This window comes from Salvelinus alpinus, chromosome 19 (genome assembly GCF_045679555.1).
Source record: "Salvelinus alpinus chromosome 19, SLU_Salpinus.1, whole genome shotgun sequence".
Lineage (NCBI taxonomy): Eukaryota > Metazoa > Chordata > Actinopteri > Salmoniformes > Salmonidae > Salvelinus > Salvelinus alpinus.
The window spans coordinates 41,421,551-41,445,143 of NC_092104.1; the positions used below are offsets into that span (position 1 = coordinate 41,421,551).

Genomic DNA, 23,593 nt, shown 5'->3' on the forward strand with positions numbered 1-23,593 from the left:
CTTTTCTTTCCTTTACACTGAGCAGCACATGTCCCAATCTTTGGCATTTAAAACACTGCAGTGCATATGGGAGAAATTCTCGAACATAAGGAATCCTATCTGTACTTTTCCCAAAACTTTTTCAAACCTCAGCATCACTGATAAGCTTTCACTTCATTGTCCCTCTTTCTTATTGATCAACCTTTTGACCTCCACTACTCTGCTTCCCTTCACATTTTCTTTAATATCATCTGTGGACATATATATTGGGACCCCAGTGAGGACTCCCCTCAACCTAGAATAAGCACCATGTGCATGGCGTTCAATATTCTTCCCATTAAGCTTTTCCATTTGCAGAATCTTCGCTTGCTGAGCCTGGTTACCACAAAATATTAGCAATCTACAATTTCTAATTAACCGGGCTAGTTTAACTTCTCTTTCTCTACGGCATTGGTTAGTCGGATAGGGTGTAAATGAGGCCCTGTGGTCTCATCAAACACCATCTTTCCACTCCGACACATTATTACTCTTGCTTCCTATCTTGACCCTCTTTTTCCTTTCTATACTAGATGCTCCACTGTTTCAGTATCAGGATCTGTCTTCTTCCTATGTCTTTCCACTATAGACCATTCAGATCCGTGACCCTCATCCTCATGCTCCATAGGATCAGAACTGACACCCATATTGATCGCATTCCAGCACAGCTGTTGCTTCACCAACTTTCTCTCCATTTCTTCCATTTTGTTACACACTACTCGCCACCATTTTCCTGGACCTTCTCCCACTCCTGGCATCCACAACACACGTTGTTACCAGGGAATGACGTCAGGTGCCATTGAATTGGAATGTCAGTCTGCCCACTGAAATGGAACATCAGACAGTTCGGCTCCTGTATTACCATACTATCAGTTTAACAAACAGATATTTACAATACATCATGTTTACCTAGTTAATCTATAGAACCTACTCTGATTACAGTATTGTAGTACATGGGATTCTCTTGTTCTTTCATATAAGCACATCAATGACATGGGCAAGGTCCAAGGCTTTGGCATCGACTCTGTTCAAGCACAATAAATATTTGGGAATGTATTACTGCAAGTATGCACACAAAACTGAAACTGCATATAAAGGGTATATATTTGTCAATTAAATTAACATTCCACAAGCCAACAAACGTCGTCCCCTCTCTCCCTTTTCACAGATCTACTAACTTCTATTGGAATACTATTTCATTAATACATCTCTGTTGCGTGAAACAAAGGATTTGCAACCGTATGAATAGGCCTGTACGGTACTTGCCAGGCCCTGGCCGATTCATAGACAAGTCAGCTGTCATTAACAATGTCATCCTTGTGTTGGCTGTATAGGCCTAATTGTGTCAGATACCAAGTCATACTAAATGCTAGTGAAAATGTCAAAGCTTGTTTCGAGCTAGCATGGTGTTCTTTGTGCCTAGACAAACTGCTTACTGCGTACTGCTTACTGCCTACTATTGCTTATTTCTTTACATATGACAGGAAGTCTCAATAGGAAATGTAGCAACCCAGAGAAAATGATGCAAGACTTGTGCTGAGTGACTACTCACTATCTGAGTCAAAACCCCACCCCCCAAAAAGGAGAAGCGCAAGTTCCCTCCTGATGCCCTCCCGATGTTTTGGTTTACTTATTTTTTTGGTGGGACTATTTTGTTGTTTTGCTTAATCAATATTTTGTCATCTATAGATTGTCAATCATTTATAAGCACATTAATAGATCACATCATATACAGCCTTGCTGAAAGCTCCTTTAAAATAACACAACAACTGTAGAAATAACACAACAACTGTATGTGACACTGACATGTTTTAACTTATTAGGGTAAAGGTCATGTTAATTGGAAACGTTGGTTTGATAGATTCACTAGAATGTCTGTCTTTCACATGCAGAAATGACTGCTGACGTAAAATGGATTTGCCAATTCCGCTCTCTCAAGACGACAGGAAGAACATTTCTCTGTTGGGCAAAAGAAGGTATTACTGTTCATCACACTGTGGAAACTGCATGCTGTTCAAGGAGTGTATCAAAGTTGTCCTCATATAGACTGTCTAAGAACAAGGATGATAATAGGACTTGTATCCTTACACGTCTGAACCTACCCCAAACCATGAGCAAACGAAAACTGAGTAAGTTTTGTTTTTCTTAATAAATGTCTCATTCGTAATCAATTCTACAGTATATAATAAGAAGGATCACAGAATGCAACAATCCTAGAGCTCTGGTTATTTTATGAGTCAGAGTTAGGGAAAGGCAGGAGGCTTCTCATCTCTTAATGGGACTATTTGTAATGAATGAGTTCTATTGACTCTTGTTTCTCTGTCAGTTCACTCATTGTCTGCTGTTGCTCCACTTATAAAAACACTATTCAGGTTTATATGCTATTGTAAACAAAAACATAGCTGGCTCATTGTTTTGTTTCAAATAGCATCTCAATTGAGCACTAAATGGAGACTGACCATGGCATACAATATAAAAACAGCTCTTACTAATACAAGCCAGCCTGCTATAGACAACAAAGTTATGTTTGTTTGGTATTATGGATTAGGTCATGTACTTGTGTGTGTGTGTGTGTGTGTGTGTGTAGTTTGGAGTGTATAACGACAGTAGAAGGTCATTATGTCATTTAAACTTGACCATCAGGACCAAAAACATAATTTGAAAATAATTTGAGTGAAGGAAATCCCTCTAATATTGTGCTGAAGATGAAAAACCTGATCAGATAGTAGCCGACGTCTGTTACAGAATAACATGTTTATAGTTCTACTTCCTCAAGTCTCCCTAGATAATGCTCTCAGTTACAAAGCTAGCCGTTCAGGTCCAGAGTACACCCCCCTCTTGCCTAATGTGTCTCTGAAAAGTAAATAAATGACTAGCGTAGGGAAAATGATAGTATTCCTCTATTGTCTCCCCCAATTTCTCCCTCTCCCACTCCTTTTAACAGCCCCTGAGGAATCATATTTAGCTGGAAGCAGACTAGAGGCATTCAATATGTCTGCATCAAGTTTTCATGCTCTAATGGGTCCGCAGGGAAGAAACATAATTAAACAACCACAGAGTTCAGCTCTCAGTTCAGAAATGAATCCGGTGAGGGATTCAGCATGTTCGGCTTGCATGTGAAAACATTCCAGGCATGACTGAGCAGAGAGGACACAAATAATATTTTTCACATGATAAAAATGAAGAGAGGAATCTCAATTCAAAGCACATACTGTCCCATAGAACACCAATGTATCAGAATATGAAATGAGCCATGGCAACAGTGGATACAGTAAGGAAATCTTGCGCTCTCTCCCCAGGTCTCAAGTGGTTTGGAAGTCTCTCCAATCTCTCCATCCGTCGTTCGTCAGACAAGACAGACCCCAAGATAACCTCAAAGCCTGATGGGAGCCACAGTGACAAAACTTTGGGGGCCAACTCAGTTGATGACATGGATACCTGCTTACTCAGCCCGGGCTATGCTCGCTCCAGTGACATGTACACACACGTAGGTACCGTGCCTCGAAAGGAGAGGGAGAAAAGCAGCAAGGGGTCAAAGAAAAAAAGGAGTAGCAAAGGTCAGATCAGTGGAGGGCAGAGCCAGTGTCAGGCTGGGGACTATGTACGTGATTCTCCTCTTCTGAGTGTCCTGTCTAGTACCCATCTTTCAGCTTTAGAGAAGCCATTGCCTGGTGGCCTTACAGGGAAAACACTGCCAGTGGTTCAGGCCCCCACTCACTCTCCCTCACCCAGCTGTGACACAGATACACTGCCATCCCGTAGAGGCTCATATGAGGTACCCAAGTCCTCTGCACTTAATAAACCCTCAGGAAATCAAGATCCACCATTGACATGTGAGGACCACTCAGTGGTCAATGCAGCCAGGACCAATCCTTGTGTGCCTGACCCTGCCACTATGCCTTCCTCCCAGAGCACTCAGTACTACTCTGACCCAGTGTCACCGACAGCGCTTACCAAGGACTTGTATGAGGTGATGGACCCTATAGCACAGGTGGTCCGCAGAGATACAGAGCAGAAGACACAAGATGATGGAAGCAGGACTCTGGGAGATTCACAGCGGATGGGGACATTTGACTGGTGAGAAACTGATTTATCACAACACAAGGGATAATATGTGTGTGAGATGAATTGATACATTCTGTAACCTTTTATATATTTTTTTCAAACAGAATATCAAAAATTGTATCTGTATCTCAGAATTCAAAAATGTGTAACTGACAGGCATAGGTTTTAAAGTCCGGAATGAACTCTAGTGCCATATAGTATCCTGCAAAAGTGCTCTGAAGTGAAGTTGCATTAGCCAACCTACACTGTAAAACCATGAAACATGTGACATGCTTATAACCTAAACGTTAGTGTTTAAAACTTAAACATCAGGCATTTCGATTTTTCAATAAGTGTTCTCACCTTAAATACAGGCGTTTAGAATGCAAGACTAAACATGACATTCAGCTTTTTCCAGTGAGTTTCCAACCAAGAAAACACCTATATCTCCTAAGTGTTCAGATTTTAAACACTAGTGTTAACTTTCCCATCGTTCTGTTTAGAGTGCATTTAGTCATTAGAAATTCCATGCCTTTTATTCAGATCAGTGTTAGGAATGTCTGTCACCTTACCTTAGCACAACGGAACAGGACATTTGATTCAAAAAATATTTTCCATCGTGTGGTGTGTTGAGTTCATTTCAGTTAACTCTCTGAGTGAAAAAGAGGGGACTTATTATCATATTTCCCAGCATGCTTTGTTGCAGGTTGATTTTTAGAATAGTTTGTTTTAATCCAATCTGCAAGGGGTTTTACTTATTGCACCCGTTACTGAGATGGTTGTTCCAGTTTAGATTTTCTGGTTTAGCTAGTTTTGATTTTGAAATCCTGCACAATAGCAGTCATTCTGTGTGCAGGTTGTGGATGATAAAATATTTGAATTCTTAGAAATACTCCCTCTGGCTGGATTCCAATAGGAATTACGTGTTTGATGTGGCCCATGAGCCAGGATTTTCTGACCACAATGTGGAGTATAACTAGACCATATGAAATGTATATGTGGTCATTAAGGATTTACTTTTAATTGAAACACATTCACTTAGGCAGTCATCTAGTGAAGGCTCCAGGAATATAAATAATTGAATGGAACAACCACAGTCATGGGTGGGTGTCACATTCAGTTAAAAGTCATTCTGTGAAATACGCAAATATGGCTTTACACCCTACAGTGTTAAAACAACACCCCCTCGAAGTGTTACAGAAAAGTGTTTAGTTAAGTGTTCAGATCCTAAACACTTGGTTTGACAGTGTACCTGTTTCTCGAGGCGGGACGCTTAATTAATCGCCTTTAAAATTGGATGTGCCCATAAGCATGAATTTGAAAGGTCTTGTAGAATAGCAAAACGATCATTCGACTCCGACAATAACATGCATGGGCTGAAGGTTCCTCCCCTGCACGGTTTTTGCGCGTGGACGAGAGCACCCTTTGCTCGGCTTGTAGTTCAGCTCAGCGCAATGACTTGAGATCGTTACACCGCTAGAGATGTGCGAAACTCATGATATAGGCTACCGCCCGATTCCGTCTCGAGTATTTACTACCATGGGAATAAGGTGAGTTTTCAGATTTCTAGATCTCTTATGATAATACAATAACATAACTTCATGGTGGATGTACGTTTGATGGATAAGTTCTAGTTCATAGGTTGTTTATTGCCTGGACTGCATAGTCATGTTCTCTCTGAGCACTTTCGTTTGAAAACTGTTTTTATGTTTTGGACATTGTAACATTCACATATGTTGCAGGTAATGTCATTGTGTTACATTGTAACATCTTGCAGTTGCAGCCTGCACACTGCACAAACAACTAATCCATCCTAGTTAATTATATTCATTAGCTGCATGGTGCCCGGAAGTGACTTACTGCCACACAGTATATCTTGATATACATGAATACATCTATTTTCTTATGACACATGAATAAACCCTATTCACATGAAATGTTCATCTTCGGACAGTGATCTCTGGGTTTAATGTCCTACAATAGCCTCGCCTATAGTGTCTGTTTGTCATTTGGGGAGCCTGGGATATGAGTTATGTAATGTGTATTGCTTAAGGAAGTTGGACGTTTTCCTTCATTTCAGCGAAAGGAGGACATTATTACTGCTCTCTGTCCAGTGAATGGCGACCATACAGTCTATGGTCGAGACTGACTTCTGATTGTCGTAACAGCTAGTGGAAGTAATTGATCTCTCAGCCAGTTGAACTTGACCTTATGTTCCCTGACGTTCCCCGAAGCCAGGGGTCCCCAATTACATTTAGCGGATGGTCGGGTCAGGAACATAGTTCTAAATCATTTTTACACTGAAAATTGACCACAAGAAACCCAAACAGATATAGTATTTGACAATAATTATTTCAAACCTTGACCACATTGGGATACGGTCACATATGCCTCTCTATGTATGCGTGGGAATACTTTGGAACAGATTTCCTAAATTAAAATCACTTTGAGCTAATTTCCTGGTGATTTTGCAGCAATGTCCAACAACAAATATCACCCGTGGGGATCACCCACTTATTGGGGAACCCTGTCCTAGACATTATGTACAGACCGAGATTCTACTACCTATTAGTCTATAGAAGAGAGGAAACAATATTGAGCAAATGCCGCTGGTATAGATGAAAGTGAAAATGTGAAGGATGGAAGTTCAGATCAAGGGTCATTTTACTCTCTATGCTGAGGTCAATAGACAGCTTGTCAGTAGTGATTCATTTTGCCTGATCATCGGGAAAAAAAATCGAATTTAAATTAACAACAATTCTACACATTTTGCCATGAGTAGAGAAACCTTTGCATTTTTCAAGCACATTTTCAGCAATTCCACACATTTTGCCTTGACTTATGCCATGTTCATACGATATCTGGGTGACTTACAAAATCAATGGGGACCCACTGTAGGCCAGGAACCCTGGGCACGTGCCCTTTGTGCCCGGTCGGTAATTCAGCCATGATTACTACAAGGTTTAGATAGCTGGCCAGACTAAGTTACCTAGCAATCTACAGTGTATAAAACATTAGTTTCAAGGGCTAATTGAGTAACTGTCGGTGACTGACATAACAAGAGAAAAACTGCTGATGCACAACCACATTTCAAAATGACTACCTTGTGTATTCTACTATTCATACTCCCAACAGTAAGTTGAGACCCTGACTGAGTTCCCCCAAAAAAACAGTGGTGGCGGGGGCCCCTAGCGGCCACGGGGCCTTGCGCTCAATGCGTAGTCTGCGTATAGGCAGAGGTGGCACTGGTCAAGTGTCTTTAGTGTAAAGCTCTGAACTCTAGACTCACTCGAAGGACATAGCTTTCATAGTCATGAGTGTGATCTGTGAAACCTCGCTCTTTCCTCGGTTTTACTGACAGTAACACTGCTCCATTATAAACCGTGTCATAAACTACTTACTGTGTCCTTATGTATATGGGCAGTGTACAATGTTCAGTGTTTGCAGGTCATACTGTATGTGATTCTTATTATTGTTTTGAGCCACAACCCACTTCAAGGGGTTGTGTGTTTGTGTGTGTCTCCCCCATACACAGCTGCCTCATGGCTGTTTGATGACGTTAGTTTATGCTGTAAATATGGATCTTCATCTAGGGAAACTCATCCGGCCAAGTACTGAATAGGGAGGCTCCTTAGCTCAAACTGAAATGGCGGTCAGAGGAGCTTGGCTTTATTAGGCATCATAGAAACATGGGAAATGAGTCTGCAGATTCTTCTTCTTGTCAGATAATGAAAGCTAGTTCTACTGCTGGTTTTTCTCATCATTATCTCAGTCTGTGTTATTGTAGTTTGGGACCCCTGTGGGCCATATATGTGTGTTTGTTAGTGAATGTATCTTTAGCTGGAAGGAAGGAGGGGGGAAGAATGGTATGTTGGGGAGGACGAGGAGCAGCTGTGTGTGTGTGTGTGTGTGTGTGTGTGTGTGTGTGTGTGTGTGTGTGTGTGTGAGAGATTGAGTTCATGGGAACAAGAGGTCATGTCTCTTGACAGTACTCTTGTGGAAACGTTCTTGGCTGAGGAACAACAGAAAGTCCAAAGTAACACTTTTCAAAAGCTCCTGACATGCCTCTCGTCTTCCATGATAGTTTTTGTTTAATGTCACCGGCTGTTGCTTGGAGTTGTCATATTAGTACATATCTTGGAGGTATTGCAGATTTGAACTCCTACTAGACTGTTATGTAATAGGCCTATTTCCCCCTAGCCGAGGCACATAGAGAAGTACATACATAGAGGACAAGGCCCTGAATGTTGTGCCATCACAATGAAGAACATACATTTCCATTCTAACATGATGTTTTCCCCTCTTTCTTCCAGCCAATTGGATCCAATTGAAAGCAAAGGTGAATATGTGAAGGTAAGATATTTTACCTCCTCCTCACTACTAATATGGATGGATTCATAATAAGTGGTCCTTTTGAGACATTCTCTCGAACATAAAACTCTGAGGTGCCCGTTTTAGCATTGCAAAACAACAAAAAAAGGAGACTTGTTTACTTCTTCCTATAGAGTGTGTTGTTTTTAGAATCCCCTCTCTTGCTGTGTTTGTGTGGAACCATTAGAACTGTGATGGGGATCACAGTGTGTGCAGCGGTCGAGCTCTAATTGAATTAGGTTCGGTGACATAAAAGAGTTGGGAAGCCTGCCCATTCCAGAGGAATAGTTTAGAGACGACTGTGTAACTGTGGGCAACTGAGCCTGATCTGGATTTGACTGGTTATGCCTAGTGCAGATGGAAAGACTGAAGGAATTCAGAAACATTCATTCGTTGGATCCTCTCTAACTTTACAACCATACAATTGATTCTACATTTTAAATCAACTTTATTTGAAGCTTTATTTTATCAATATATATTACATTATATATCTACGGTCCCGCCCAAAAAAGTGACTTTCCAAAAAACAAGACCACTTGCCAGCAGCATACCACCCTGCATCCCACTTCTGACCTACCTGTGACGCTAAGTGGGGTTGGTCATAGTCAGTCCCTGGATGGGAGACCAGATGCTGCTGGAAGTGGTGTTGGAGGGCCAGTTGGAAGCACTTTCCTCTGGTCTAAAAAAATATCATAGGGCAGTGATTGGGGACATTGTCCTGTGTAGGGTGTTGTCTTTCAGATGGGATGTTAAACATGTGTCTTGACTGTCTGTGGTCACTGAAGATCCCATGGCATTATTGTCGGAGTTGGGTATTGAGCCTGGTGTCCTGGCTAAATTCCCAATCTGGCTGTCAAACATTCAATTTGTATTTAAAATGAACACTTTCCCTCCTTGAAATGCAAAATTATCTTGATGCAGCAAACCGGTATGTTATTAATTCAATCCAAAGTATCCATGAGGTTACCTCTTCATTTTGAAAGTGTTTTTGGAGTAGTGTCAATCAGGCCATGGGACAAACCATTAAATAGATGGAAATGTTGTTGTTTGAGAAAACAACATGTCACCTACTGTAGTTTAAGGCTTGGGAAGGGAACAGTCGTTAGGACCAGTAGATCCGCCCATTTAAAATGAATTCCAAGAAAGATTTATACAAGTGGTGATTGGAGGGTCAGGGTGCTTGATCTACTTTGCCTGGGAGACTGTGTGTAAATAGGTGACAGCTTGGCTGACTAATGGCTAAGCTACACAATAACGTTACCGCAACAACCTGCCCAAGACTGTGCTCTGGTGACATGCCAGTGTGGGAATGCCTGACTTTTTTTCTCTGACCTTCCCTGCTTCACTCCATCTACTGAATTTCACAACAGACTAACCGGGGGAAAGGCAACAAAGTGACTTGTTTCCACTGTCTGGTGCTGAATCTACGCAGATGCTGTAACTGTTGTTTCACAGGGGTTATGAAGTTGAAATGTATTTTATTTTCATCTCTTCTCTACGTCTTACCTTTGCTTCCTATGTCTTTTAAGTTCTCCAAGGAGAGGTTCTGGTTGGACGTCCCATCTGAGAAGCTGCGCAGGGAGCTGGAGGAAGAGCTGAAACTAAGCAGCAGCAACCTGTTGAGCCATGGCTGGTACCATGGACACATCCCCTGGGAGGTGAGGCTCCCCTGCTCCCTCAAACATCTGGACATACTTATGCACACGTACACACGCATGACATTCGTAGTAATCTCTAGCTCTCCTTAACTGATGTGTCCTTTGACTGGCAGGTGTCAGAGACTCTGGTGTTGCACCATGGGGACTTCCTCATCCGAGACTCTCTCTCCAGCCTGGAAGACTATGTGCTGACCAACCGCTGGAACCAAAATACCCTGCACTTCCTAATAAGCAAGGTCCTGCTTCAGACCAGTGAGACCTACACCCGGGTCCAGTACACCCTGGAGGGAGAGGCCTTCGACTCCGTGCCTGCTTTGGTTCACTTCTACGTGGGGAACAGGATGGTTTTGACTCAGCAGAGTGGGGCTCAGATCCACAGTCCCGTTAATCGTACTCTACCACTACACTACTTGGAGGCAGCCTTCGCTCTGGCCAACCACAAGGGCTCTCTGAACTCTCCCTCCTGTCAGAAAGGGGCTCTGGTCAAGACCCAGAGTGGGAATGGGATGGACAAGATCTGCCCGCTTAGGTGAGACTGGTTCTCATCTGCACTGTCCTCTGCTCTTTTGACTACAGCACCAGTTTGGCGGCTGTGAGCAGTTTTTTTGCTGTGCTTCAAATATAGTTTGTTGATTTTGACTAAAGGTGTGTGTGTGTGTGTGTGTGTGTGTGTGTGTGTGTGTGTGTGTGTGTGTGTGTGTGTGTGTGTGTGTGTGTGTGTGTGTGTGTGTGTGTGTGTGTGTGTGTGTGTGTGTGTGTGTGCGCACAGCCCTTCTACTGTTCACCACAGGGGGGCAGTCAGGAGCTGTAGCTTCAATTTGGATCAGATTGAGAAAATCCATCAGCCCTCTTCACCTATTGGAGAGAACCTTCTCTCTTCGCCATTCAGTGAGTATGGGGCTGTTTTTGTACAGCAAAACATCACAAGCACATAATCAAATATCTGCACTGTGAGAGTGCCACATAAAAACTCTTCAATTGCTTCCCAGTGACTTTAGTTTCAAATAAAACACTTCCATAGGAAAGGACTGACATAATATTAATTTGATTTTTAACCCTTATTTTACCAGGTAAGTTGATTAAGAACACATTTTCATTTACAGCAACGACCTGGGGAATAGTTACCTGGGGAATAGGGGAGGGATGAAGTGTGACAAAGTGTTATATTGTGTAACTCATTATTGTGAATTTTCTCTGCTTGTATCTGAAGTCACCCAGCAGCCCAGGAGTCCACGTGTCATCCGAGTGCCAGAGGTGGCTCCCTCCCCATCTGTCTCCAGACGCTCCAGCAGCAGGACCCAACCCTGCCCCTCACCCTCACCCTCCCCCAACAACAACACACAACATACCACCAGAGCCCAGGCCTCACCAACCCACATATATCTGACTCCAGACACAGACAGCAGCTACAGTCAGCTCTGTCCTGCCACCCCACCAGCTCAGAGTTATGTGAAGCGGCTGTGTACGGAGGAGGAGGAGGGACAGAGTGTTGTAGACCCTGTGAAGGAGGAGAATGTGTATGAGGTCCCTATAGTGGAAACAGCCTCTGCCTTCAGGCCTAGTAGGTACCAGTCCCCACTGATGCCCAAGGAGAACAGGCCCCTGGAGGTGGGGGTGCTGAGGAGGATCAAGGAGCTGCTAGCCCAGGTGGATGCCAAGACAGCGGCTAAACACATCACCAAGGCTGACTGCATGGTACTGACACACACACACACACACACTCCCTCATTGCACAACCCAAACATATCCTTTTCTTACCATGTCTCTGGTCCTCAGGTCGCCAGAATATTGAACGTGACTCCGGAGATGCAGAGGAAGATGGGTGTAAGTTCTGGGATGGAGCTACTGACCCTCCCACACGGTCACCAACTCCGTCTGGACCTGCTGGAAAGGTGAGGACTGGCATTACTTTTCACATTACTTCACACACTTTTTGGTTTTTCAGATTTTTGGGTGTTTCTGTGTCAGCTTCCTTGTATTTCTAAATTCACCAGTTTAATTGATGTCTTTGTAAAGTCTCTGTTTTCTCTGTGCCTCGGCTATCCCTCTATCATCCAGGTTCCAGACCATGTCCATCATGCTAGCTGTGGAGGTGCTGGGTTGTACTGGCAGCACTGAGGAGAGAGCTTCCCTGCTGCACAAAACCATCCAAATGGCTGCTGAGCTCAAGAGCAACCTGGGCAACATGTTTGGCTTCGCCGCCATTATGAGAACCTTAGAGCTGCCACAGGTACAGCACATACGGATGGGCGTTGGAACTGAAGAGTTACTCATACATAACTACTGTAACTAGTATGTGGAGCAGGTTACATTTAGGGGAGGTAAAGCATGAGTTACACTGATCAGTGCATTGATGAGCATTTATTTTCTTTGCCTCTTAGATCTGCCGTCTGGAGCAGACGTGGATGGTGTTACGCCAGCGACACACAGAGGGCGCTATCCTCTATGAGAAAACCTTGAAGCCTTTCATGAAGCGCATGAACGATGGGAAAGGTACTTCATCCTAATTTATCTCCAAAGACATTTAGCCTACATTCCCTAAATAGTCTCCTTATTTTAACTAGAGCCTAGGGAATAGGGTGCCATTTCTGACACACCCATTGTCTCACCCCCTAAAAGCAGTGAATGCAAACATTGACCTTAGTGAGAGTATACAGTGTGTCCAATACAATGCCTAATAGACCTCTTCCTCTCCTCTCTTTCTAAGAGAGCGGTGCATTTTCTAACACATCTTTCCCGCACGTGGTGCCCCTCCTATCCCTCCTGGAGAAGAGTGTGGCGGTGGCGGACGGGGCGGAGCCCTGGGAGACGGTGGAAGCGGGGATGGATGTGGTGATGAGTCATCTGGCGGCGGCACGTACTATGGCACAGCTGGGTGGCAACTACTGCGCCAACGCAGAGAAAAAGCTACAGGGTGGGAGGAAGTCTTTGTACTATGTACACCAAAACTATATTGCGATACAGACAACAACCATGTTGAGATACAGACCACAACCATGTTGAGATACAGACTACAACCATGTTGAGATACAGACCACAACCATGTTGAGATACAGACTACAACCATGTTGAGATACAGACTACAACCATGTTGAGATACAGACCACAACCATGTTGAGATACAGACTACAACCATGTTGAGATACAGACCACAACCATGTTGAGATACAGACTACAACCATGTTGAGATACAGACACAACCATGTTGAGATACAGACTACAACCATGTTGTGATACAGACCACAACCATGTTGAGATACAGACTACAACCATGTTGAGATACAGACCACAACCATGTTGAGATACAGACTACAACCATGTTGAGATACAGACACAACCATGTTAAGATACAGACTACAACCATGTTGAGATACAGACTACAACCATGTTGAGATACAGACTACAGCCATGTTGAGATACAGACCACAACCATGTTGAGATACAGACACAACCATGTTGAGATACAGACCACAACCATGTTGAGATACAGACTACAACCATGTTGAGATACAGACCACAACCATGTTGAGATACAGACACAACCATGTTGAGATACAGACCACAACCATGTTGAGATACAGACTACAACCATGTTGAGATACAGACCACAACCATGTTGAGATACAGACTACAACCATGTTGAGATACAGACACAACCATGTTAAGATACAGACTACAACCATGTTGAGATACAGACTACAACCATGTTGAGATACAGACTACAGCCATGTTGAGATACAGACCACAACCATGTTGAGATACAGACTACAGCCATGTTGAGATACAGACACAACCATGTTGAGATACAGACACAACCATGTTGAGATACAGACTACAACCATGTTGAGATACAGACCACAACAATGTTGAGATACAGACACAACCATGTTGAGATACAGACTACAACAATGTTGAGATACAGACTACAACCATGTTGAGTTAAAGACCACAACCATGTTGAGATACAGACCACAACCATGTTGAGATACAGACTAAAACCATGTTGAGATACAGACTAAAACCATGTCGAGATACAGACCACAACCATGTTGAGCTACATATCTCAACCATGTTGAGAGACAGACTAAATATATGTTGAGATACAGATTAAATCCATGTTGAGATACAGACTAAATCCATGTTGAGATACAGACTAAACTCATGTTGAGATACAGACTCAATCTATGTTGAGAGACAGACTAAATATATGTTGAGATACAGATTAAATCCATGTTGAGATACAGACTAAATCCATGTTGAGATACAGACTAAACTCATGTTGAGATACAGACTCAATCTATGTTGAGATACAGACTAAAACCATGTTGAGTTACAGACCACAACCATGTTGAGATACAGACCACAACCATGTTGAGATACAGACTAAAAACATGTTGAGATACAGACTAAAACCATGTTGAGATACAGACTAAAACCATGTTGAGATACAGACTAAAAACATGTTGAGATACAGACTAAAACCATGTCGAGATACAGACCACAACCATGTTGAGATACAGACCACAACCATGTTGAGATACAGACTAAAAACATGTTGGATACAGACTAAAACCATGTCGAGTTACAGACCACAACCATGTTGAGATACAGACTAAAAACATGTTGAGATACAGACTAAAACCATGTTGAGTTACAGACCACAACCATGTTGAGATACAGACCACAACCATGTTGAGATACAGACTAAAAACATGTTGAGATACAGACTAAAACCATGTCGAGATACAGACCACAACCATGTTGAGCTACATATCTCAACCATGTTGAGAGACAGACTAAATATATGTTGAGATACAGACTAAATATATGTTGAGATACAGATTAAATCCATGTTGAGATACAGACTAAATCCATGTTGAGATACAGACTAAACTCATGTTGAGATACAGACTCAATCTATGTTGAGATACAGACTAAAACCATGTTGAGTTACAGACCACAACCATGTTGAGATACAGACCACAACCATGTTGAGATACAGACTAAATATATGTTGAGATACAGACTAAATCCATGTTGAGATACAGACTAAACTCATGTTGAGATACAGACTAAAACTATGTTGAGATACAGACTAAAACCATGTTGAGTTACAGACCACAACCATGTTGAGATACAGACCACAACCATGTTGAGATACAGACTAAAAACATGTTGAGATACAGACTAAAACCGTGTTGTGATATTAAGTATTTCATAAAAGTTTGCCACCACGACACCAACACAATTTACCACATATATGAACATGTTGGATATGTATTAGTGAGGCTTCAATGATGATCTCTTTATGTTGTTGTGTGTTGTGTTGTGGACATACAGGTTTCCAGGAGCAAGCTGAGGTTCTAGAACTCTTCCTCACAGAATTCCAGATGAGGTTGCTGTGGGGGAGTCGGGGGGCGGAGGAGAACCAGGCAGAGCGATACACCAAGTTTGACCAGGTGTTGACCGCCCTGTCCAACAAACTGGAGCCCCCCCATTCGGCACAGTGACCTTTAACCCCAACCCACATTGGACTTGAATGGGTCTGTCTTGCCTTTGTCTCTTGAAATGAGAAGCAACTCCTGTCAAGTACTCCGTGTCAACTGACATGGCTGTACCAGCAAGACTGAGTCAGGACATTTTTTTTGTCTTGAGAGATGCTATGCTATGGCTTAAATTCATGGTTCTGGGTAATAAGGTAGGCTACTAATGCCACTTTATAATTTCACATAGAAATGTGCTTCACTACACAGACTTGTGATGTGAAATAGTAAACAGAGAATAATGCTCTGTTGGCGTATGGCCAGTCCAGGGTTGTTGCTGCTCCTTTCAATATCAAATACCCCTGTTATAGAAGTGAAGACCAGCCTTGCACAGAGTGCAAAAGTCTCACTGCCCTTCCCTTCATGCCTATGAGGCTGTGCCTTATGTGTGAGAGAATAATCTGAAGTAGATTTGGTCAATCCTTTGCCAGTATCAATAACTGTTGCTCTTGTATGTTATAATAAGCCTGCTTATGAAGGCTGTGCCTTACTTACGAGACTAACTAGCTTATAAGAAGAAGGGAATTTTGTTCTTTGCTCAGTAGCATTGTATTTGTTACTTTAATCATGCTACACAGAGGACAAAGAGTACACTTCAGTCAGGTAATATTCATGGTCAGTCAACACATGCATTTCAAAACCTATTTAGCACATCCTAGTCATCTCTCTTGTGTGTACATTAACTTATACTCTAACGTTACTTACATTAAGCAGAACATTTACTTGCTTATAACTTATTATAAGTCAATAAGTTTGTAATATATGTAGGGAAAGTGTTAAAATGAATAATGCCACTAGTATTTGTTGTTGTCCTAGTTCTGTGATCAGTGATGAGACAAGAAAACCAACCACTACTACTCAATCATGTATGATACTGTATACGTCACTATGCAATACATATTTACTTTTGGTGCTATTCACAAAAATGTGTCTTTAACTTGTGTTTAGCATTAGTGTATTTTATCATGAATTTGATCAAGCTGGTACTACATCAGAACATGCTTTGATAGGGTCAGTTATCAAACAATGCACTGTTCTTAGTTCCAAAGGTGCAAATTATTTAATGATATGTTTGGAATCTAAGCCTATTTGTCCATGTATTCAACATAAATGCAATGGATATATTGACTGACCTGACTATATGACATATGTAATATAATTTAATAAAAATCTTTTATTGGTGTTGGAACATGTCTTCTTTGTCACACGAAGTCAACGTTAGGAAGTTATCAGACCAACAGTCACATTTTATTGTCATCATAATGTGCTTAACTTGCAGTGGCGGTCGGTGCCGATTAAGATGAGGGAGGCTGACATTTTTCTTATGAGCATGGCCTTTATTACAGCATATTGGATGACTGTCATTCATATTCCATTCACCCAGCTCAATGTAACATCGATAGGTTTAGGTTAATACTGTACATGATACTCCAATTTCCCTATATCCATCATGAGGTTGCTGCAACCTAGCCTATGAATGAAAGTTTACAACGTAGGTGCACAGGTTGAGAGAAGATTTTGAGTAATCAAGGTGACAGACAGTGACACTTTCAATACCGCCCTGCAAACTCTTGCCTGCATCTAGTTGATTTAGGGTGTAATCGTTAGTCCAACAGTTGCAAATGAGAGTTTCTATTGGACAAATTCAGGTATGTTTATCCCCGTTTCGTTCCGTTTGCTTCCATTTAAGAAACGTTTCGGCAGAATGAATACACCCCTGATAACACACAAACACAGGTCACTTTCATAGCAGCCACATACAAACAGCATGATCACTTTGCTTGTTAATTCCTTCTCTCATCTGTGACCAGATGCCTCACAAGTCCTCAACTGGCAGCTTTATTAAACAGTACTTGCAAAACACCAGTCTCAACGTCAACAGTGAAGGTGCAACTCCGGGATGCTGGCCTTCTAGGCAGAGTTGCAAAGAAAAAGCCATATCTCAGACTGGCCAATAAAAAGATTAAGATGGGCAAAAGAACAGACACTGGACAGAGGAACTCTGCCTAGAAGGCCACTATCCCGGAGTCGCCTCTTCACTGTTGACGTTGAGACTGGTGTTTGCGGGTACTATTTAATGAAGCTGCCAGTTGAGGACTTGTGAGGTGTCTGTTTCTCAAACTAGACACTCTAATGTACTTGTCCTCTTGCTCAGTTGTGCACCGGGGCCTCCCACTCCTCTTTCTATTCTGGTTAGAGCCGGTTTGCACTGTTCTGTGAAGGGAGTAGTACATGGATGGATTATCTTAGCGAAGGAGAAATGCTCACTATGTCATGCTGTATAATGATAGGAGACAGGCGCAGGAATACTTTTTTTTTTTTTTTTCTCTACCCAAAATAGAGTACGTCATGAACATGACGGGGACGAAGCCCAAAACAAACACGTATATATATAACACAGGGCTGTAACCCAAACAAAGAGTGAGATGTAAACCTCTAATAAATACATGGGATGAGACCTGTAATAACAAGTGCACACTAACACGGTAACATTAAAACCGATACAACAGACCACAGGTACTCACAAGACCAACGGACATGGAACAATAAGGAATAGAGGGCACATATATACACATACTAATCAGGGGGAATGGGAACCAGGTGTGCGTAATGAGACACGACAGTTTGGGGTTGGTGGTAATGATCCAGATCAGTGATGCCTAGAAGGCCGGTGACATAGACCTCCGGAGCTGGTGAACCGAATGAGCAGCAGTACCGGGGGAATACTGACACACTAACAGGGATGTTAACAAATTTGTGCACAACATTTTTGTGCGTATGGAACATTTCTGGGATCATTTATTTCAGCTCATGAAACATGGGACCAATACTTTACATGCATACTGAACAAAAATATAAACGCAACATCAGGTAGTGGGCTGGCTAATGAAGATAAATCTGTTTTCTGAATATCTATCTCACTGTTCCTGTAAAGTTTGAAGGCCTGGACGTTGAACTATCATTGTGCTTTTCAGTAGATCCCATGTAGTGTTCCTGTGACTGTAGTCCTAGTTAAACTTCTTATGGCTGCAATCCCGCTACCGGGATCGATATGACAACAGCCAGTGAAAGTGCAGGGCGCCTAAAATTCAAACAACAGAAATCTCATAATTAAAATTCCTCAAACATACATGTGTCTTATATCATTTTAAAGGTAATCTTGTTGTTAATCCCACCAAAGTGTCCGATTTCAAATATGCTTTCCAGCGAAAGCACTACAAACGATTACGTTAGGTCACCACCAAACCACAATAAGCACAGCCATTTTTCCAGCGAAAGATAGCAGTCACAAAAAGCAGAAATAGAGATAAAATTAATCACTAACCTTTGATTATCTTCATCAGATGACACTCATAGGACTTCATGTTACACAATACATGCATGTTTTGTTTGATAAAGTTCATATTTATATAAAAAAATCTGAGTTTACATTGGCGCGTTACATTCACTAGTTCCAAAAACATCAAGTGATTTTGCATAGCCACATCGTTTCAACAGAAATACTCATCATAAATGTAGATGATAATACAAGTTATACATATGGAATTATAGATATACCTCTCCTTAATGCAACCGCTGTGTCAGATTTCAAAAAAACTTTACGGAAAAAGCAAATCATGCAATGATCTGAGACGGAGCTCAGAACAATAGCCAAATTAGCCGCCATGTTGGTATCAACATAAACCAGAAAATACATGATAAATGTTTCCTTAACTTTGATGAACTTCATCAGAATGCAGTCCTAGGAATCCCAGGTCCACAATAAATGCTTGATTTGTTTGATAATGTCCGTTATTTATGTCCGTTATTTATGTCCAATTAGCTACTTTGGTTAGCGCGTTTGGTAAACAATTCCAAAGTCACAAAGCGCGTCCACTATAACGTGACGAAATGTCCAAAAGTTCCATAACAGTCAGTAGAAACATGTCAAACGATGTACTGAATCAATCTTTAGAATGTTGTTAACATACATCTTGAATAACGTTCCAACCGGAGAATTAGATTGACTTCAGATGAGCGGTGGAACGGAAGTCCTCCTCATGTGAACGCGCATGGTGAAAGCATGGTCAGCTCGTGGCAGTGGTGACTAATTCCTGTCTCCTTCGGCCCCCCTTCACATTAGAGTCATCAGACAAAGTTCTATTGACTGTTGACATCTAGTGGAAGCCGTAGGAAGTGAAAACTCATCAATATCTCGCTGTAATTTCAATGAGAGCTTGGTTGAAAATCTGCCACCCTCAGAAAAATTCCAAACAGGAAGTGGAACTTCTCAGGTTTTTGCCTGCCATATGAGTTCTGTTATACTCACAGACATAATTCAAACAGTTTTAGAAACTTCAGAGTGTTTTCTATCCAATACTAATAATAATATGCAAATATTAGCAACTATGACTGAGGAGCATGCCGTTTCCTCTGGGCACCTCTGTGCACCTTTCATCCAAGCTACTCAATACTGCCCCTGCAGCCATAAGAAGTTAATGTCTGGTCGGGTAGCTAATGCAGATGGCCTGCCAGTAATTGGTTCTTCATCATCTTCTGGCTGACCTGTGACTCTGTCTTACTTGTAGTAGATATCCTTTTTCAAGGCTTGGATGTTGAAATATCAATGTGATTTTTAGTAGATCCCCTGTACGGTATTCCTTGTTATTGTCCAGTAAAATACTACTGCCGCTCAGTCTAGTAGTGCTCATTTTGTGCCTTGAGAGGGTGATTCTGTGTGATGGCTTCTGGTTATTTGTCTGAAACTACAGGGGCATATCATGGACTATTTGTAAAAATGATTTGTATCACAAAGCCCCTGCTATGAGGTTATGAGTTAGCATTCACTGTGGTTCTGAAATGGATGTGCTTATAGTGTGTGTATTTGTATTGCATTTTGAGTCTAATTGTACTGTTTGCATGAGTTACTTGATGTGGAATAGAGTTCCATGTAGTCATGGCTCTATGTAGTACTGTGTGCCTCCCATAGTCTGTTCTGGACTTGGGAACTGTAAAGAGACCTTTTGGTGGCATGTCTTGTGGGGTATGCATGGGTGTCTGAGCTGTGTGCCAGTAGTTCAAACAGACAGCTTGGTGCATTCAACATGTCAATACCGCTCACAAATACAAGTAGTGATGAAGTCAATCTCTCCTCCACTTTGAGCCAGGAGAGATTTACAGCATATTATTAATGTTAGCTCTCTGTGTATAACTAAGGGACAGCCGTGCTGCCCTGTTCTGAGACAATTGCAATTTTCCTAAGTCCCTCTGTGGCACCTGACCAAACGACTGAACAGTAGTTCAGGTGCGATAGAACTAGGGCCTGTGGGACATGCCTTGTTGAAAGTGCTGTTAAGAAGTCAGAAAAACGTTTTATTATGGACAGACTTCTCCCCATCTTGGCAGCTGTTGTATAAATATATTTAGACCATGACAGTGTACAATCCAGGGTTACTCCAAGCAGTTTAGTCACCTCAACTTGCTCAATTTCCACATTATTCATTACAAGATTTAGTTGAGGTTTATGGTTTAGAGAAAGATTTGTTCCAAATACAATGCTTTTAGTTTTTGAAATATTTAAGACTAACTTATTCCTTGCCGGCCATTCTGAAATGAACCGCAGCTCTTTAAGTTTTGCAGTAATTTCAGTCGCTGTAGTAGCTGATGTGTATAGTGTTGAGTCATCCGCATACATAGATACACTGGCTTTACTCAAAGCCAACAGCATGTCGTTAGTAAAGATTGAAAAAAGTAAGGGGCCTAGACAGCTGCCCTGGGGAATTCCTGATTCTACCTGGATTATTTTGGAAAGGCTTCCATTAAAGATAGGTTAGATAGGTAATTCTTTATCCACAATATAGCAGGGGGTGTAAAGCCATAACACATACTTTTTTCCAGCAGCAGACTATGATCGATAATGTCAAAAGCCGCACTGAAGTCTACAAAAACAGCCCCCACAATATTTTTATCATCAATTTCTCTCAGCCAATCATCAGTAATTTGTGTAAATGCTGTGCTTGTTGAATGTCCTTCCCTATAAGTGTGCTGAAAGTGTGTGGCCTTACCTCATCAGGATTAAGATGGATATTTTATTTATCAATATATCACTTACCCCATCCATCAGAACTCATGTCTTTATCTGGGACATGAGCTTGCCTGCTATTTGCTGGTGGATACTATTAAGCAATGTGTCTGTTTGTTGCTTTTATGATGAAAGTGTGACTGACTCTGGCTATATTTTGTGGTTGAAGCACCATTGGGGAGGAGATGATTAACCACAAGACCCTGGAGAGTCGGCAGGCTGGCAGGGAGAGCAAGGAGATCAGGCTGGTGGATCTGGAGGACACCATCTCACAGGCCAAGTTCAACAACAGCAGAAGTAAGAACCTAATTCACTTAGCAATCAACAGCCTATTCATTTAGAATACAACTGTTCTAAAGTTTTAACAGTTCTAAAGAGTCCTGCCCTTCTCCCAGAGATTGATTCTTCCATTACAGTATAATCCAGGGGAAGTTGTTCACCAGCTATGTGCCCTTCCTGAGCCGGCGCCACGTGGCGCGCTGTGCCCACAGGGATCTCTGACAGTGGAGTGAGTGCCAGCGCACTGACGTTGTGGAGGCAGTAGGGGGAGCCATTGTCTACATGCCCGAGCAGGGACAACACTTTTGTTGCACCGGCTTCAAGTCTGCCAGCCAAATTCAACCTCTTCCTATGAGATAAGCTGAAAGCCATTTTAATTGCTAAAGTTAGAATTGTGGCCAACTGGAAGAAGAGGAAGGATGGAAGGGAACCTCAAAGACTGATTGATTGGGTTGGATTTTATCAGATGGTAAACTGTGCTTCTGACTGATGAGCATTTCTATATCCACACTTCAAAGAGAGGAGAAGATTGATTGTATTCAAACAGGACCTTTAAAGCGATCTGCACTGAGCACTTAAGGTCAGAGTTAACTGTGCATCTCTAGTGAGGTATCCCCTTGAACAATGTGCATAAACTTGGCCAGGATTCAGTTAAAAAACAGTGGGAAAGATTTCCTGGAGTGTCCATCCCTTCATTGTGCTCAGGAACCGAGAGCCCGCCTCTACCTCCAATCCAACAACCTTTGCTTTTAACAGCGAATTGCATTATTGAGTTCTGAGTGTGGCTGTAGGATAAGGCAACATGGTTTCAGAATGTTGATTATTGCTATTAGCTAAACCCAGGTTGAAAGGACATCTTGTCAAAATGGAACAGTGATCTATGACCATTCAGTGTGGTGCTCTTCCTCCAATAGGGAAGTGTAATGCTGACCAAAAGTCAGGCCATGTTTTAAGGGGAAAGTCAGAGGTAATGTTAATGTAAGCATTGCAGAGGATGTATCATTTCATTAACGACCAGGTTTTGTTAAATTGAAACCAAATCTGTTATGGCTTGAAAGTCAAATGATCAAGCATTATCGTGATGAGATGACCACAGCCAGTAGAAGCAGAGCGACAGTCTGCTCCTCTCGCCAGGATGTAGTAGTAAATGCTCGTTTAATAGCCAAGAGGAGGAATGCATCTCAAGAGTTGGTGCTTTTGAATTATTTAAGATTCATTATTATTATTTAAATCACTATGTTTTTTAAGAATATGTTTGATTATTTGATGATGAAAATAGAAACAAAGATGAACGAGAAGTTGGTTGATAAATGATGACATCCATACATGTATTGTCAATCTATCAATGTGTTATTTATTTACAAGACTATTATTGGACAGAGGAAGTCTGTCCTTTCATAGTAATCTCTGAACAGCAGGCTGTGTAGTGTGTAGGTCGTCAATAATTGTTTGCTAGTTGAAGTGGGATAGTCAAAGCATTGCCATTTTTATACTTGAACTATTGATTATATAATTTTTACTGTATTAAGAACAAAACTCAACATATCATAACCCTGGCTTCTCTGTATATTTATCAGGAAATTAAACTGTTTCAACTTGTCCCTCCAGAGAAGGCTTTAAAC

General features: G+C 41.8%; 1 protein-coding gene across 3 annotated transcripts; it reads left to right on the top strand.

Annotated features, from left to right (window-relative positions):
• The first annotated feature begins 1,966 nt into the window (after positions 1 to 1,966).
• On the top strand, positions 1,967 to 16,814 carry LOC139545610 (SH2 domain-containing protein 3C-like). 3 transcript variants are annotated; one of them, XM_071353573.1, is made up of 12 exons: positions 1,967 to 2,144; positions 3,315 to 4,092; positions 8,373 to 8,412; positions 9,960 to 10,088; positions 10,202 to 10,617; positions 10,858 to 10,976; positions 11,299 to 11,783; positions 11,865 to 11,980; positions 12,147 to 12,318; positions 12,470 to 12,581; positions 12,861 to 13,002; positions 15,429 to 16,814. In XM_071353573.1, the coding sequence occupies exons 1-12, from the start codon at positions 2,126 to 2,128 to the stop codon at positions 15,445 to 15,447; spliced, it is 2,547 nt and encodes an 848-aa protein (XP_071209674.1). In that variant the 5' UTR covers positions 1,967 to 2,125; the 3' UTR covers positions 15,448 to 16,814. The 3 variants fall into 3 exon arrangements, with proteins under 3 accessions (XP_071209674.1, XP_071209673.1, XP_071209675.1); XM_071353572.1 differs by having other exon boundaries at positions 1,973 to 2,144; positions 12,796 to 13,002; XM_071353574.1 differs by lacking the exons at positions 1,967 to 2,144; positions 3,315 to 4,092 and adding an exon at positions 5,361 to 5,609 and having other exon boundaries at positions 12,796 to 13,002.
• Positions 16,815 to 23,593: the final 6,779 nt, after the last annotated feature.